This window comes from Scyliorhinus torazame, chromosome 2, assembly GCF_047496885.1.
Source record: "Scyliorhinus torazame isolate Kashiwa2021f chromosome 2, sScyTor2.1, whole genome shotgun sequence".
Taxonomy (NCBI): Eukaryota; Metazoa; Chordata; class Chondrichthyes; order Carcharhiniformes; family Scyliorhinidae; genus Scyliorhinus; species Scyliorhinus torazame.
In genome coordinates, this window is record NC_092708.1 from 152,767,540 (window position 1) to 152,785,338 (window position 17,799).

The following is a 17,799-nucleotide window of genomic DNA, read 5'->3' on the forward strand; positions in this document are numbered from 1 at the left end:
ACCTCAAGTTTAAATGCATGCTCTGTTGTCACTTGCTGGAATATATTTCCATAGCTGCCGTATCGCCATGCGTTCAAATCATCTACTGAATACAGCAGTGAAAACAAAATTAATTAACCCAGTTAGTTCTTTAGGCTGCGGGTTTACAGTGAACTCGCTTTTACTTTGAATGCAATCATTTAAAAAATGCTGAATTGCTTGATCAGCCAGCAGCAGGCCCTGTAGGCAAACTGGTTTCGACTCGCTCGACTTATAGTAATGAAGGCGCTTGGAAATTTTAACACGTCCAACTTGATCGTTCAAGGAAAACCTGTTGTGATGCCAAAAATGCAGGTCTCAGGTAGTCACACACATGGGAGCATTTTTACTTGCCTTGAGTTTGATAACTTTAGCTTCTGAATCACTGAACCTGAGAAGATTTTGTTTTAGAAAATGAGTGCATAGTTTATCCCCCACCATTTGTACTAGTTACAGCTGACAGTGCAGTGTGAAATGTTGATGAAAATAGACTGCTCAAACCGCTTGAACAATAGTTGTGGGTATTCACAGATCTAAACTAAAGTAAGTTGAGTAAGGTCATGTCTGACAGATCCAGTACAGCAAAACTAATGATCGTTTGCCATTTTAACTAAGATTGTTGTGTATTGAGTTCTGTTCAGTTGACAGTATTGACCATCTGTGGGCAGGCTATAAGATTTCAAAGGAATATCCATTCCAAAAATAAATTGAGAGAAGGCCCACTTGTCCTTGTAAAATAAACACTTTTGTTGAAGTGCTCAGGAAGCCACTGTGGGAAAATAATTGAAATCCTATCCATCATCCTTAAATGGCACAGCCTTTATGGGTACTCATGATGTGGAGATGCTGGCGTTGGACTGGGGTGAGCACAGTAAGAAGTCATATAACACCAGGTTAAAGTCCAACAAGTTTGTTTCAAATCACTAGCTTTCGGAGCGCAGCTCCTTCCTCAGGTGAATGGATACTGATCACCACCATATCCTCTCAAAATGCATTGTTTGAGCTCAAAGGAACTAATTTAAAAAAGAAATAGATAGCAACAGCAATCATGTTCTCTTATTTTATTTCAGTAATTTTAGGGGCAGCATGGTAGCACAGTGGTTAGCACCATGGCTTCACAGCACTAGCGTCCCAGCTTTGATTCCCAACTGGGTCACTGTCTGTGTGGAGTCTTCACATTCTCCCCATGTCTGCTTGGGTTTTCTCCGCGTGCTCCAGTTTCCTCCCACAATTCCCGAAAGATGTGGGCTGGGATTCTCCGAAATCCCGGCAAAGTGTTGCGCCGGCGTCAAAACCAGCGCGAGTGACGCCAGGGTCAACGGGCCTTCAGGCCCAGGCATTCTCGTCATCTTCAGGGGCTAGAACGGCGGTGGAGTGCTATGCACTGCTCCGGCGCCGAAGGGCCGGCGCGGATCCATGCATGTGCACCACGGCTACATGGCGGAGCCCTACAGGGGCCCGGCGCGGAGAAACATAGGCCCTCCCCCCCGGAACGAGCGCGCCCGCCGATCGGTGGTCCCTGATCGCAGGCCTGGCCACCGTGGAGGCCCTCCCGCAATCGGTTCCCCCTGCCCCCCCACCAGGATGGGCCCTGCAGCCAGAACGACGAGGTCCCACCGGGTGGGACCAAATGCAAACCCCGCCGGCGGGAGTCGGCGGGCACTCGGCCCGTCGAGCGTGGAGAATCACCGCGGTGGCCGCTTTCAATGGCCCCCAACCGGCGCCGCAGCAACCGCACCAGCACGATTGCCGCCGATTCTCCGGTCGCCGGATATTTCCGGCCGTGCTGTTAGGTGAATTGGATATTCTGAATTCCCCCTCTGTGTACCTGAACAGGCGCCGGAATGTGGCGACTCAGGAATTTTCACAGTTATTTCATTGCGGAGTTAATGTAAGCCAAATTGTGACAATAAAGATTATTATTATTATTCTCCACAAAATCTTCTCCACATTTTCCTTGCCTGAAGGCATCAACTCATTGTTGATTTCCACACAAAGACACTTCAATTAGTTAATAGTGATCAGAGCAGCAATAACAGCTAGTTGAAGATGGGAGCTTTGTCCGACATTTTGGTCAGGCCAAATTGCTGCCGTATTTGGTTCCAGGACTGGAGGGTAGCTATCACCACTGGGCTGCTGGAGTGTTTTTGGGTGGGGATGGGAGTGCCGCCGTGGCAAGGGCCCGGAGGGAGGTCGCCTTGAGGCCTCCTCCGCGCGCACCCACTCGCCTTCTGGCTCCTTGATCCATCCCCTTATTTGCTCGGCCGTTGCCACCCAGTGGTAGAATTGTAGGTTTGGGAGGGCTAGCCCCCCCCTGGATTTTGTTTTTTGTACAACCTTCTTTGGGATCCTAGCATTCTTCCCCCTCCATACGAACTCCATGATTAATTTGTTCAGTGCTTTGAAAAAGGCCTTGGGGATGTAGATTGGGATAGACCCAAGTAGGAAGAGGTAACTTGGCAGTACGTTCATTTTGATCGTTGGAGAGTGGGAGTGTGTTCCATCTTTGCAGGTCTTTTTTTACTTCCTCTGTCAGACTGGTGAGGTTCCATTTGTGGATCCCTTTCCAGTCATGGGCTATTTGGGCTATTTGGATCCCCAGGTAGCGGAATGTGCGTTGGGTTTGTTTAAACGGCAGTCCCATTAGTGCTGCCCCCCCCTACTTGTGGGTGTACCGGGACGATCTCGCTTTTGCTCATGTTGAGTTTGTAGCCCGAGAAGACGCCAAACTCTTTCAGGAGCGCGATGATTCCACCCATGCTGCTTTGTGGGTCCGAAATGTAGAGGAGCAGGTCATCTGCATAGAGTGAGACTCTGTGCTTTCTGCCGCCCCTTCGGATCCCCTCCAGCTTTTTGCTACTCTGAGAGCAATTGCTAATGGCTCGCTAGAGCAAACAGCAGCGGGGACAGTGCGCATCCTTGTCTGGTGCCCCTGTGCAGCTGGAAGTATCGGGATTTGGTGTTGTTTGTCTGTACGCTCGCCAAGGGGACGTTGTATAGGAGCTTTACCCAGGAGGTGAACCCTGTTCCAAGCCCGAACCGCTCCAGTACCTCTATGAGGTACTTCCATTCGACCCTGTTGAAGGCCTTTTCTGCATCCAGAGAGACGATTACCTCTGGTGTTTTCTCCCCGGAGGGGGTCATTATCACGTTCAGCAGGCGCCTGATGTTCGATGTTAGCTGTCTACCTTTAACAAAGCCCGTCTGGTCCTCTGCAACCACCTCTGGTACGCAGTCTTTTAGCCTTTTGGCCAGTATTTTGGCATCTGTGTTTAGCAGTGAGAGGGTCTGTATGACCCACATTCCGTTGGGTCTTTATCTTTCTTAGGTATCAGTGAGATTGAGGCCTGCGCTAGCGTGGGTGGCAGTGTGCCCCTAGCTAGCAAGTCTGTGAACATCTCCCGCAGGTGTGGGGCCAGTGCTGTCGGAAATATTTTGTAGAAGTCCGCCGGGAACCCGTCTGGTCCCGGCACCTTCCCCGTCTGCATGGAGCTAATGTTGTCCATGATCTTTAGCGCTTCCCAGAACGGGGAGGGTGAGACCTCCCCATTCTGGTTGTTCTCCGTGTACTCTGCTATGGCCCGTGATATCTTTTCATTGAAGGCCTTGTCAGCTAGTAGGGCAGTGTCCAACATCCATGTAATATGGAGCGTGGTCGGATATCACAATTGTGGAGTATTCCACTTTGTCTATCCGTGGAAGCACCGTTTTCCCCACCACGAAGAAGCCAATTCTGGTGTATACATAGTGTACTGGGGAGAAGAGGGAGAACTCCTCCTCCCCTGGGTGGGTGAACCTCCAGGGGTCCACCGCTCCCATCTGTTCCATAAAGCGACCAAATCCCTTTGCCATGTTTGAAGTTTTCCCCATTTTGGGGCTTGATCTGTCAGTCATTGGATCCTGTACACAGTTAAAGTCCCCCCACCATGATTAGTCGGTGCATCGCTATGTCGGGGATTTCTGCCATGGTCTTTTTGATGAAGCTCGCATCGTCCCAGTTGGGTACGTACACGTTAACTAGTACTACTGGTGCCCCATCCAGGGCCCTGCTGACTATGACGTACCGTCCCCCTGGGTCTGTAACCGTCTTTGTTGCCCTGAACATCGTCGGCTTGCTGATCAGAATTTCCACCCCCCCGGCTCTCGTCCCGTCGCAGGAATGATAGGCCTGCCCCACCCAGCCCTTAGTGGAGACAGGACAGAGGGACACTGACAGTTAGGGACCTATATATGGATGGCAGGATCACAGCACTGGACGAACTGACGAGCTAGCCAGGGGGAGCAAGCTAAGGTACCTGCAACTCAAAAACTTCCTATGAAAGGAGACAAGGACGTACCCACAACCGCCACGACAGACATTACTGGAAGAGTTACTGGGCGCAAGCATCCTGGATAGAGGAAACTGTAGTGACATGTGTGAACGACTGGTAGAAAGGGCCGCCACCGTACTGGATGTAACGAGAAAGAAATGGGAGGAAGACCTGGGGATTGAAATAGGGTGGGGACTCTGGAGCGAAGCACTGCATAGGGTCAACTCCACCTCCATGTGCGCAAGGCTCAACCTGAAGCAACTAAAAGTGGTACATGGAGCCCACTTAACAAGAACTCGAATGAGTAGGTTCTTCCTGGAGGTGGAGGATAGATGTGAACGGTGCCAAGGAGACCCAGCCAACCACGCCCACATGTTCTGGTCTTGCCCAAAATTTGCTGGATACTGGACAGCCTTCTTTGAGGCAATGTCCAAAGTGGTGGGCGTGAGGGTAGAGCCATGCCCAAAAGTGGCGGTCTTCGGGGTATCAGACCAGCCAGATCTATTCCTGGGGAGGAGGGCGGACGCCCTTGCCTTTGCCTCCCTGATCGCACGCCGTAGAATCCTGTTCGGCTGGCGGTCAGCCGCACCACCCAAAGCTGCAGATTGGCTGTCCGACCTCTCGGAATCTCTCCAAATGGAGAAAATCAAATTTGCCATCCGAGGGTCAGACGATGGTTTCCACAGAACGTGGGAGCCATTCACCCAATTGTTCCGGGACCTGTTTGTGGCCAACGAACAAGCAGAAGAATAGCCAAGTAGCCAAGAATCAGGGGAACGTAGCCAAGGTGCGAGAGGGAGGAATAGACCCAGGGGGCGGGGAACAGCTAAACCTAAGAAAAAAGAAAGTCGAACCACAGGAGAAGGGAAGGGTGCAGAAAGTGGGGTGGGCAGGGAAGAGGGAGGAGACGGGGGACAATAGAGGGGAACCAGAGAGGTGGGGGGGGGGGGACAAGGGAATGATAGCTGGAAGGAGAGCATGGGAAACGACAACAAACTCGGCAAATACAGTGACAGAGCAAGGAAAATACGGGCGAAAGACGGGACGAACGTCCCAAGCGGAGGTGAACATGCGACGCCAATGGCAGCAAAAACTGTCTGGGAGAAGCAAGTAACAACACCAACACCAGATCGATGCTCGTATTGCCCTCTCTGTATTGGACATAACTACTGTAGTTGTTTCTCCGGCACCCAAATGTATATGTTCCTCCTGAGTCAGGTGCCTACTTACTTGTTAAACATAATATTGTTAACTGTACAGAGTTGCTGTTGTTGAGCTAGTGCACAATATCGTACCAGTTTATATATATAATATATGTGTGTGTATATATATATATATATATATATTTCAATCTGTGTACATAACTGTAAAATAATGCGTTCAAAAACCCAATAAAAATCATTTATAAAAAAAAACAGCCAGTTTTCCACTCACGAACCGGACTGCAGCTGTACAAGATAGCGACCCAGACCACCTTCTCAAGTGCAAGTAGATGATGGGCAATAAATACCAGCTTTACCAGTGATGCCAATGTCCTATGAATGAATGCGGCAATTTAGCATGGTCCATCCATCGAACATGCACATTTGGATTGTGGGAGGAGACCGGAGCACCCAAAAGGAACCCACTCAGACACTGGGTGAGAGCGAAAATTCTACACAGAGAGTCTCCCGATGTCCCAATCCTGCCCACCATGATGGATTGGGAATCCCACTGGAGGCTGGCGTGAAACCGATTTGCATCCTGGAAGGCCAGACTGAAGGTCCGCCTCCTTTCTTCAAGAGATCCAACTCCTTTCTTCAGGAGGTCCACCTCAGTTCTTCAGGAGGTCCACCTCCGTTCTTCAACTGTGGGTCAGTGATGTTGGGCGCCTGTTAAATATGGCACACAGGTACGATGGTAGGACACGTGCCACCAAACCCACCGTGTCACAGATATTGGCATAAAACCCCTGGATACATAATTAATAAAGCTGGGGATGGATTCTCCATTTCTGAGACTAAGTGTGGACACCAGCGGAGCACGTGTCGACTTTCAGAACAGGAAAACCAGCACTAAATCCTCACCGATTCCGGTACAGGTGAGGTGCTAGGACCGCAGAATGGGCGGGTTCCGGGCCGCGCATGCGCACGGCAGACAACCTGCACTGGTCGCGCCGTAAAACATGGTGCTGGCCGTGTGCGAACCCAACCCGCCAACCGTCAGCCATGTGAGTTAATTTCAATAAATAAGGGACCTAACCGTTGCCTAACCAGAAATAAGCCCCAAAAATATGAACTCCATGCAATGTTCTACTGCTTTATAAAATATACTCTAGAGATTTGTTTGATTTAATCTTGGTTTGTTTACAGCACCTTTCGGATTCAGGGGCGAAATTTTCCGGTATCGGCGGGATGTCCGCCGACCGGCACCAAAAATGGCGTAAATCAGTCGGACATCGCGCCGCCCCAAAGGTGCGGAATCCTCCGCATCTTGACCGGCCGAGTTCCAACCTTGAGGGGCTAGGCCCGCGCCGGACTGATTTCCGCCCCGCCAGCTGGCGCGGAAATGACATTGCCGGGCGGCGCATGTGCAGGAGCGTTAGCGGATCGGTGGGCCCCGATCGCGGGCCAGGCCACTGTGGGGGCACCCCCCGGCGCCAGATCGCCCCGCGCCCCCCCCAGGACCCAGGAGCCCGCCCACGCCGCCTTGTCCCGCCGGTAAGGTAGGTGGTTTAATCCACGCCGGCGGGACAGGCATTCTAGCAGCAGGACTTCGGCCCATCCGAGCCGGAGAATCGCGGGGGGCGGCCCGCCAACTGGCGCGGTGTGATTCCCGCCCCCGCCGAATCTCCGATGCCGGAGAATTCAGCAACCGGCGTGGGCGGGATTCACGCCAGCCCCCGGCGATTCTCCGACCCGGCGGGGGGGGTCGGAGAATCTCGCCCAGAGCTGTATGGTCTGAACTTTCACAGTGCTAAGCCTTGCTCTTCAATCTCTACCTTCAGTTGGTCTCATTAATGGCACTTCCATATTCTCCTTATTCCTGGCTTCTTATTTGATCTCCCCTTAAAATCATTCCAAATTTTAAAAATTATTTTCAGGAGTGATGGATTATTTTCTGTGGCACACTCTGATGTTGTTCCCAGCAGTAATAGGGATTTCTGTTTTATGCTGCATTGACTAGAAAATGGGTAAATTTAGAATGGGGTGTTGCAGGGCTCTGTGCCCCAAGCTGACTGTTGAGGTTGCAGGGGAGGACAGCAAGAACAAGTTTGTGTCTGTCCATAGATGTGATTCCTCGATTGGACACAACTCGTGAAACAATCAAGGTTGTGCTCAGAATTACACTGAAAACCAATTTAAAATTATCAGTCGGGATCACAGTGTGTCTCACGCAGATTAGAAGCCACATACATTCACACACAGGACCCTATCCTTTGCAGACAGAAGGAGCACACCCATGTATTGTGCCTTGCTCAACTAAACAATCTTGGGGAGAGCCATTGCTTGGTTCATTCCCCATGGCAATGCGTTGACCAAACATAGTCGACCTGCCTGTTTGAATTTGAACAAAAGCTTGGCAGTTAACTGCTTCCAGCTGCAGTCTCCATGGCAATGCCTCTACCAATCAGAGTCCACTTGCCAACCAATCAGTAATCTCTTCTCGTGCAGTATTAATTGTTGTTCGCTTTACTGTTGGTTATCTTGCAAATTTGTCCTTGTGAGTAAGACAAAAAGCTTAGACAGCGTATCTCTTTTTCGAGCAATACTCAAGTTCTGTCAGTCCAAATGATTATTTGTATACCTGAGACAGAAGTGTTTATAATCGGGTAATGGAATGATATGTAGTTAAATGATGGAATGGAATCTGTCAATGGGAATCACAGCAGTTCTACATAATGGTACTTTTTTTTAAGTCACAAAATGCTGGAAGATAGCATAAATAATGCTTCCTTCATACTGCAATAGGATGCGGGTTAGGAAGTGATGCCTGAGATCTGCATCCTTTCATTCTTTCTCTGTTGCTTGCTCATGACCTTCTGATGTCCAAAGATGTATTGACCAGCAGCAGGGAACATTGTTACCAGGTGCACAGCAAATTTGTTCTCACCAGGCATTTAGGACAATTTTAAATGCGTTGGGAATTTAACATCTGGAAGCTAAATACAAAGATTGCATTCGTCCCAAGAGACCATCTAAATTTTACATCTGTTTTGGCACAGTAAATTGCAGGGAATCACAAACATCAGGACAAACTCCAAGATGTCCCGGCACAATGAATCATTTTATATCTTCATTTACAGGTGTGAGAAAATGCATTCCAGTTTTCACTGAGGCTGAAGCAAGCTATTTATAACCCTCCTTCTGACACGTCTTTGAGTTTACACTTCTAAGAACTCTCCTGCTCTCTGCACTTTCTCCCCTCCTGCAGAATGCCATGCAGATTGTTGGTTTCATGGACGATGAAGTAGAGTTAGTTCTGGAGGTGGTGGCTGCAGTGCTCAAGCTGGGAAACATTGAATTCAAGCCAGAGTCTCGAATGAATGGCTTAGACGAGAGCCGAATCCAAGACAAAAACGGTAGGAAAAATGGTGCCACCTTCCCACCAGAATGTGCAATGTTCTTGTCAATTTTTATCTTCCCTCAGTATCATACCATTGGAAAAGTCAAAGCTCCTTCTTAACACTGAGAGCATTCAATGAACGGCATGACACTAGGATTTTTCGGAGGAACAAAGGGACCTTGGACTGACGGGAGGACAGGTTAATAGGGTGATGAAAAAGATACATGGGACACTTGCATTTATCAATCGAGGCATAGATTACAAAAGCAAGAAGGTCATGTTGGAGTTTTATATAACTTTGGCGAGGCCATATTATAGGAAGGATGTGATTGCACTGGAGGGGGTGCAGAGGATATTCACCAGGATGTTGCCTGGGATGGAACATTTAAGTTATTAAGAGAGGTTGGACAGGCTTGGGTTGTTTTCGTAGGAGAGAAGACTGAGGGGTGACTTGATCGAGGTGTACAGGATTATGAGGGGCTTGGACAGGGTGGTTAGGGAGCAGCTGTTCCACTTAGTTGAAAGATCAGTCATGAGGGGACACAAGTTCAAGGTGAGAGGCAAGAGGTTGAGGGGGGATGTCCCCCCCCTTCCTGATGCTGGAACTCTTGTTCAGGTTTTGAACAAGGGACACCCCAGCCTCAAACCCTGCAAGCTAGTGCCAGGGTTTGCTTGTTGTGCTCCCCACATGGCAAACCCCCTGCCCGCCACTGAGTTAATACCGGCAGTTGAGGCAATTAAGTGGCCAATTAATGGGCCACTTAATTGCCTCAACTGCCGGTGAGGGCTTCCTGTTCATCCATGGGTCTTCCTGCCACCCATTTAATTGAGGTTGAGGCTGGGAGGCGATAGATCCACCGTCACCCTCTTCCTGATTAAATGTCCCCCACCCCCACCCCCAAAACTCGGCAAGCAAGGGTACAGGATCTTGCCTGTAGTATTGGATTAATAGGATTCTAGTCCTAGTTGCCCTTCAAATCCTAGTTGTCCTTCAGGGGCTGGTTTAGCACACTGGGCTAAATCGCTGGCTTTTAAAGCAGACCAAGGCAGGCCAGCAGTAGGGTTCAATTCCCGTACCAGCCTCCCCGAACAGGCGCCGGAATGTGGCGACTAGGGGCTTTTCACAGTAACTTCATTGGAAGCATACTTGTGACAATAAGCGATTTTCATTTTCATTTTTCATTTTCAAATTTGCCTGTTTGTATTGATTAGGTTTTGACAGTCTGGGATTGAGCCACAAGATTCAGGACCACATTTCAATGGATGGAAAATGATATCTGGCACAGTCCTTTCCGCAGAGGCACAAAATCACAGAGAACCATACATTCCAGAACATTCCCCCTCCAGCTGAGAGTGGAAGTTGAGTGGGAAGATTCAGTCTGGGTTGATGTGTCATGGGATCATTGTCACAAAAGCAAATTAGGCAAAATTGCCAAGAATTGTTCCAACATCTGGACGTGGGACAGAGAGGTTGGGGATCTGTTTGGGCACAGGGACCTTAAAGAGGAAAATATTAAGAAAAATACTTTTAATAAGGAATGTTTGAGCCGGTGTGGCTCAATAAAGACTTGTTAATAAATTTGTAAATTAACCCTCAGCTTGTTGAATTTCTCCAGTCAGTGATTCTCATGCTTGGTACTTGTCTTTACAGAGCTGAAGGAAATTTGTGAGTTACTTGGCCAGGATCAGGCTGTGCTGGAAAGAGCCTTTAGCTTCCGAACTGTGGAGGCAAAACAAGAGAAGGTTTCAACGACATTAAATGTGGCCCAGGTAAATGTGCCAGAGTCTCTCAATGTGCACGGTAATGACAGCTAAGCTACATTTTTGTTTGTTACGGCTGCCTGCATTTATGTGGCATATTTTTAATGTGGAAGACATCTTGGAAGCATTATCAGAAACATATGGACACAAGGCAAAGCAGGCGATGAGGAGAGGATAGCAAAACCTTAGTCAAAAAGCAGGGTGTAGAGAGAACAAAGAACAATACAGCACAGAAACAAGCCCTTTGGCCCTCCAAGCCTGTTCCGGTCATGATACCAACCTTTGCCAAAACCCTCAGCACTTCCTTGTGCCATATCCCTTTATACCCAGAGGTAAAGGAAATTTCCAGACCATGGGACCTAGGTAGATAGAGGCACTGCAGGCAGTTGTGTTGTGAAGGGAGGCAGATGCACATGATGGTAGAGTCAAACAACAGAGAATGCTAGCTGGGTTGTTGGGTCAGAGGGAATTTCAGCAATAGGCAGGAGCAAGGCCATGAAGATATCGAAGATGGGAATTTTCAGTTCGGGATGTTTGGGGACAGGAGCCAATGTAGGTTGGCAAGGAGACGCGTGAAGGGTGACGCAAAACTTGCTGTGGGATGGCAAACTAGCAACAGAGTTTTGGATGATCTATGGGTTACAGAATAGAGAGGATTGGAGGTCATCAAGGAAGAATACTGGAATAGTCAAAGAAGGATAGTGCACCACATTCATAGTAATAGGTGATGCCTCTTATGGCCTCTTATAGGTATGTCAGGAATAAGCGAATGACTAGGGAAAGAGTAGGACCAGTCAAGGACAGGGATGGGAAATTGTGTGTGGAGTCTGAAGAGATAGGCGAGATACTAAATGAATATTTTTCGTCAGTATTCACTCAGGAAAAAGATAATGTTGTGGAGGAGAATGCTGAGCCCCAGGCTAATAGAATAGATGGCATTGAGGTACGTAGGGAAGAGGTGTTGGCAATTCTGGACAGGCTGAAAATAGATAAGTCCCCGGGACCTGATGGGATTTATCCTAGGATTCTCTGGGAGGCCAGGGAAGAGATTGCTGGACCTTTGGCTTTGATTTTTATGTCATCATTGGCTACAGGAATAGTGCCAGAGGACTGGAGGACAGCAAATGTGGTCCCTTTGTTCAAAAAGGGGAGCAGAGACAACCCCGGCAACTATAGACCGGTGAGCCTCACGTCTGTAGTGGGTAAAGTCTTGGAGGGGATTATAAGAGACAAGATTTATAATCATCTAGATAGGAATAATATGATCAGGGATAGTCAGCATGGCTTTGTGAAGAGTAGGTCATGTCTCACAAACCTTATTGAGTTCTTTGAGAAGGTGACTGAACAGGTAGACGAGGGTAGAGCAGTTGATGTGGTGTATATGGATTTCAGCAAAGCGTTTGATAAGGTTCCCCACGGTAAGCTATTGCAAAAAATACGGAGGCTGGGGATTGAGGGTGATTTAGAGATGTGGATCAGAAATTGGCTAGCTGAAAGAAGACAGAGGGTGGTGGTTGATGGGAAATGTTCAGAATGGAGTACAGTCACAAGTGGAGTACCACAAGGATCTGTTCTGGGGCCGTTGCTGTTTGTCATTTTTATCAATGACCTAGAGGAAGGCGCAGAAGGGTGGGTGAGTAAATTTGCAGACGATACTAAAGTCGGTGGTGTTGTCGATAGTGTGGAAGGATGTAGCAGGTTACAGAGGGATATAGATAAGCTGCAGAGCTGGGCTGAGAGGTGGCAAATGGAGTTTAATGTAGAGAAGTGTGAGGTGATTCACTTTGGAAGGAATAACAGGAATGTGGAATATTTGGCTAATGGTAAAGTTTTTGAAAGCGTGGATGAGCAGAGGGATCTAGGTGTCCATGTACAGAGATCTCTGAAAGTAGCCACCCAGGTTGATAGGGTTGTGAAGAACGCCTATGGAGTGTTGGCCTTTATTGGTAGAGGGATTGAGTTCTGGAGTCGGGAGGTCATGTTGCAGCTGTACAGAACTCTGGTACGGCCGCATTTGGAGTATTGCGTACAGTTCTGGTCACCGCATTATAGGAAGGACGTGGAGGCTTTGGAGCGGGTGCAGAGGAGATTTACCAGGATGTTGCCTGGTATGGAGGGAAAATCTTATGAGGAAAGGCTGATGGACTTGAGGTTGTTTTCGTTAGAGAGAAGAAGGTTAAGAGGAGACTTAATAGATGCATACAAAATGATCAGGGGGCTGGATAGGGTGGACAGTGAGAGCCTTCTCCCGCGGATGGATATGGCTGGCACGAGGGGACATAACTTTAAACTGAGGGGTAATAGATATAGGACAGAGGTCAGAGGTAGGTTCTTTACGCAAAGAGTAGTGAGGCCGTGGAATGCCCTACCTGCTACAGTAGTGAACTCGCCAACATTGAGGGCATTTAAAAGTTTATTGGATAAACATATGGATGATAATGGCATAGTGTAGGTTAGATGGCTTTTGTTTCGGTGCAACATCGTGGGCCGAAGGGCCTGTACTGCGCTGTATTGTTCTATGTTCTATGTTCTATGGCTGAATAGCTCTGTTTCAGCCCTGCGAGGGTGCAAAAAGCTGATCAGAAAAACTTAAACATGAAGTTGAACAAATGCAGGATAGAAGCATAGAATTTACAGTGCAGAAGGAGACCATTCAGCCCATCGAGTCTGCACTGGCCCTTGGAAAAAGCACCCGGCTTAAGCCGACATCTTCACCCTATCCCGTAACCCAACAACCCCACCTAACCTAAGGGCAATTGATCATGGCCAATCCACCTAACCTGCACATCTTTGGACTGTGGGAGGAAACCGGAGCACCTGGAGGAAACCCACGTACACACGGAGAGAACGTGCAGACTCCGCACAGACAGTGACCCAAGCCAGAATCGAACCTGGGACCCTGGAACTGTGAAGCAACTGTGCTAACCACTGTGCTGCCGTGGCACCCCCATGTGGATATGGATTTAGGAGGCAAAATTGTGACACCAGGATTTTGGAGTGGGAAGGGAGACTGAATATAGACCAAAAGGTCAGGTTTGGGATTTTTGAGGCGCACTGTTTTGTAAGAGAGACAGACGTGGCTGAGGAGAGGGAACCATTAACAATGTTAATGAGCATAAGGGCAAGGAAATTAAGCTGACCGACCAGCAGTTTTGAGGGAATGAAGAAGCAATAGACTGGTGGCATGGGCAAGGTGAGCTCGGAGAAGGTTAAAGGTGAGATAGGAGAGTAACTAGGTTTTCTCCAATGGATTCAGAACGAGGGTTTGGTGAAAGCCTGGGCCAAGTTTAGTTTGGTGGGTAAGGCAAAATCAGTTGAATAAATATTCTTAGTCTTAGTGATAAAGAAGTCCATGAATTCTTCACACTTCTCTGTGAGGATGGAGGAAGCAAAAGGAATTTACAGAGATGATCAGTAGTGGAATAAAGAATCTGGGAGTTATTTCTGTCCTGCAGGCTGTTGTTACAGTATTAGGAAGAGGTGAGTGAGGCCAAATTCAATCAACCCTGCCCGGTGATAGATACCGAAGCCAGTTGTGCACCAGATACTTTCAACTTTGGACCCCTTGGATGTGAGCGAATAAAGATGTGACAGTACGAGAGGGAACTAGCAGAATGGGAGAGATTAAAAGCTTTTCCAAGGCTTCAAGTGTGGAAGTAAGGGAGAATTTGGAAAAAATCCACAGCTGCAGAAGTATTGTGACAATTCGAGGAGCAAACTTTAGGCATCTGACAGCTTGGTGGAGAGATTTTCCAAGGGTAGATATTAAAGGAAGTTAGGTATTGGTACTGGGATGTCACCGGTGAAGGATATAATGCAATGCTCAGAGATGGTCTTGTCTGTGCTAAAGACAATTGGATCATAGTTAATACAGGAAATGAGAAGGTTGAGGAAGTGGCAGTGAATTTGGGTTGGAGAGCCCATAGGAACGGAGAGGTAATGGGGGGACAGGAAGGGTTCGAAGAGGAGAAAGAGCAGGATGGTTGAGTTGGAAATTGAAATCACTAAGGAATGCAGAGAAGTGCAGATTAAGATGATTGAGTATTGTGTAGAATATGAACGTTGTTTGCTGAGTGGCAGAGAAGGCTGCTGATTAAGGACAAATAATTTGGATGTTAGATTGGACCGGCAACCTAAAGTTTGATTTGATTGACAAGGAAAAACATTGTAGAACTTTTCATTTGGGATTGGATTGAATGCACAATGGAGACAGATTGAACATTATAGGTTGGAACTGCTAGACCTGATGTGTAAGTGGCCTTTTCTCACCTTACATTTTCAATTCATGATTGAGTGGCTTTGAAGTACCCAGCTGTGAAGCTAACCACAATGTTTATAAACATTTAGTTATGAATGACAGCTTCTGGACCACATCAAAGACAGTTGAGTGTTTTCTGTTAGTTTACAGTTGATTACTTCATCAAGCCTGAATGAAACAATACAGACTGCTGGGTGTGTATGGAAGCTGTCATCACAGCCTTTTGAAAGCAATTTCACAAAGAATTGAATGAAGGACTTGCAGATCAAAGATCTGAGGGGGTTTAAACCAAGCTGAATGGTGTTCTTTTTTCAGGCATTGACAGGTGCTGCTTCCTCTGCCTGAGCCAGCAGGTGTATTGCACAGGTGGGTTTTAAAGCAGTGATTTTTTTTTTCACTGCCTCTGGCTGGGCTGCTCTCTAGCTTCCAGGTAGGAGTCCCTCTTCTGTGGGGTGGAGGCCGGGGGGCTTCCAGGCAGGGGTCTCTCTTATGGGGGGGTCTCGTGTGGGATTCTCAAATTGAATGGTCCTTGGTGGTGGTCTCTCACATTGGAGGGGGGGTCTCTGCTGGGGATACCTCAAATTGGTGGGGATGGGGTGAGCAGGTCTTGCATTGTGAGAGGAAGAGTGACCCCCGATGCACTTTGGGCAACTCCCTTGGCCCACCGCAAGGTCGACTGCATCAGTGCCATGTTTGTTGAGACCTCCAACCATCCTCGCCCCTGTGAGTCCCCACCCAGAGGACAGGAGACTCACGCAGGCCCGGAGAATATGGTGTCTGGCCCCCACTGGTGAACCTCAATCCCGACAACAGCGAGAGACCAGAGCATTGGAATGGAAGAGCCCATTTCCTTCCCGATGCTGGATTCCCTGCTGCATCGCGAGCTCCAATACCGATAGCAGGTGGCGGAGAATCCAGCCCTCTGTTTTCTCTCCACAGATGCTGACAGACCTGCTGGGTTTATTGAGCATTTTCTATTTTTATTTCTGATCGCCAGCGTCCGCATTATTTTGTGTTTATCCTTGTGTTCATGCTACATCCAGTCAAGCCTTTACCCTTTTGTCTATTTCCTACCTAAATGTGTGCAGTGTGCCATCAACATATCGGGTTTCAATTCTTTCTATAACAACTGATTTCATAGAACATAGAACAGTACAGCACAGTACAGGCCCTTCAGCCTACAATGTTGTGCCGCCCGTTTATCTTAACTAAGATCAACCTAACCTACACCCCTTCAATTTACTGCTGTCCATGTGTCTGTGCAAGAGTCGCTTAAATGTACCTAATGACTCTGACTCCACCACCTCTGCTGGCAGTGCATTCCACACACACACCATTCTCTGTGTAAAGAACCTACCCCTGACATCTCCCCTATACCTTCCTCCAATCACCTTAAATTAATGTCCCCTCGTGACAGCCATTTCCACCCTGGGGAAAAGTCTCTGGCTATCCACTCTGTCCATGCCTCTCATCACCTTGTACACCTCTATCAAGTCACCTCTCTTCCGTCTTCGCTCCAGTGAGAAAAACCATAGCTCCCTCAACCTTTCTTCATAAGACATGCCCTCCAGTCCAGGCAGTATCCTGATAAATCTCCTCTGCACCCTCTCCAGAGCATCCACATCCTTCCTATAATGAGGCGACCAGTACTGGACACACTATTACAAGTGTTTTATAAAGCTGCAGCAAAACCTTGCGGCTCTTAAACTCAATCCCCCTGTTAATGAAAGCCAACACACCATACACCTTCTTACCAACCCTATCAACCTGGGTGGCAACTTTGAGGAATCTATGTTCGTGGATCCCAAGATCCCTCTGTTCCTCCACACTTCCAAGAATCCTGCCTTTAATCCTGTATTCAGCATACAAATTTGACCTTCCAAAATGAATCACTTCACATTTATCTCGGTTGAACTCCATCTGCTACTTCTCAGCCCAGTTCTGCATCCTGTTAATGTCCTGTTGAAACCTGCAATAGCCCTCAACACTATCTACAACTCCACCAACCTTTGTGTCATCGGCAAACCTACTAACTCACCCTTCCACTTCCTCATACAAGTCATTTATAAGAACCACAAAGAGCAGAGGTCCTAGAACAGATCCTTGTGGGACACCACTGGTCACCGACCGCCAGGCGGAATACTTTCCATTCACTACCACTAGCCGTTTTCTTTCGGCCAGCCAATTCTGTATCCAGACAGCCAAATTTCCCTGTATCCCATGCCCCCTAACTTTCTGAATGAGCCTACCATAGGGAACCTTATCACATGCCTTACTGAAATCCATATACATCACACCCACTGCCCGACCTTCATCCATGTGTCTTGTCACATCCGCAAAGAATTCAATGAGGCTTGTGAGGCATGACCTGCCCCTCACAAAGCCATGCTGACCATCTTTAATCAAACTATGTTTTTCTAATTAATCATAAATCCTATCTCTCAGAATCCTTTCCAATATTTTGCTCACCACAGACGTAAGACTGACTGGCCTGTAATTCCCGGGGGTTTCCCTATTCCCTTTCTTGAACAGGGGAACAACATTCTCCTCCCTCCAATCATCCGGTACTACTCCAGTGGAGAGTGAGGATGCAAAGATCATCGGCAACGATGCAGCAATCTCCTTCCTCGCTTCCCATAGTAACTTTGGGTATACCCCGTCAGGCCCAGGGGACTTATCTATCCTGATGCTTTTCAAATTTTCCAGCACACCTTCTTTCTTACTATCAACCTGTTTGAGTCCATTAACCTGGTTCACACTGTTCTCACTAGCAACAAGGTCCCTCTCTCTAGTGAATACTGAAGCAAAATATTCATTTAGGGCCTCCCCTACCTCCTCAGACTCTAGGCACAAGTTCCCTCCACCATCCCTGATTGGCCCTACTCTCACTCTGATCATCCTCTTATT

General features: G+C 48.0%; 1 protein-coding gene across 5 annotated transcripts in view; it reads left to right on the forward strand.

Annotated features, from left to right (window-relative positions):
- The window catches only part of myo1b (myosin IB), a 436,008-nt gene that overhangs the window by 289,356 nt on the left and 128,853 nt on the right, over positions 1-17,799 (forward strand). For all 5 annotated transcript variants that reach the window (XM_072478525.1, XM_072478546.1, XM_072478553.1 and 2 more), the window contains 2 exons: positions 8,742-8,889; positions 10,525-10,643. In XM_072478525.1, coding sequence (XP_072334626.1) covers positions 8,742-8,889; positions 10,525-10,643 — 267 coding nt within the window. The remainder of the gene's footprint in view (positions 1-8,741; positions 8,890-10,524; positions 10,644-17,799) is intronic.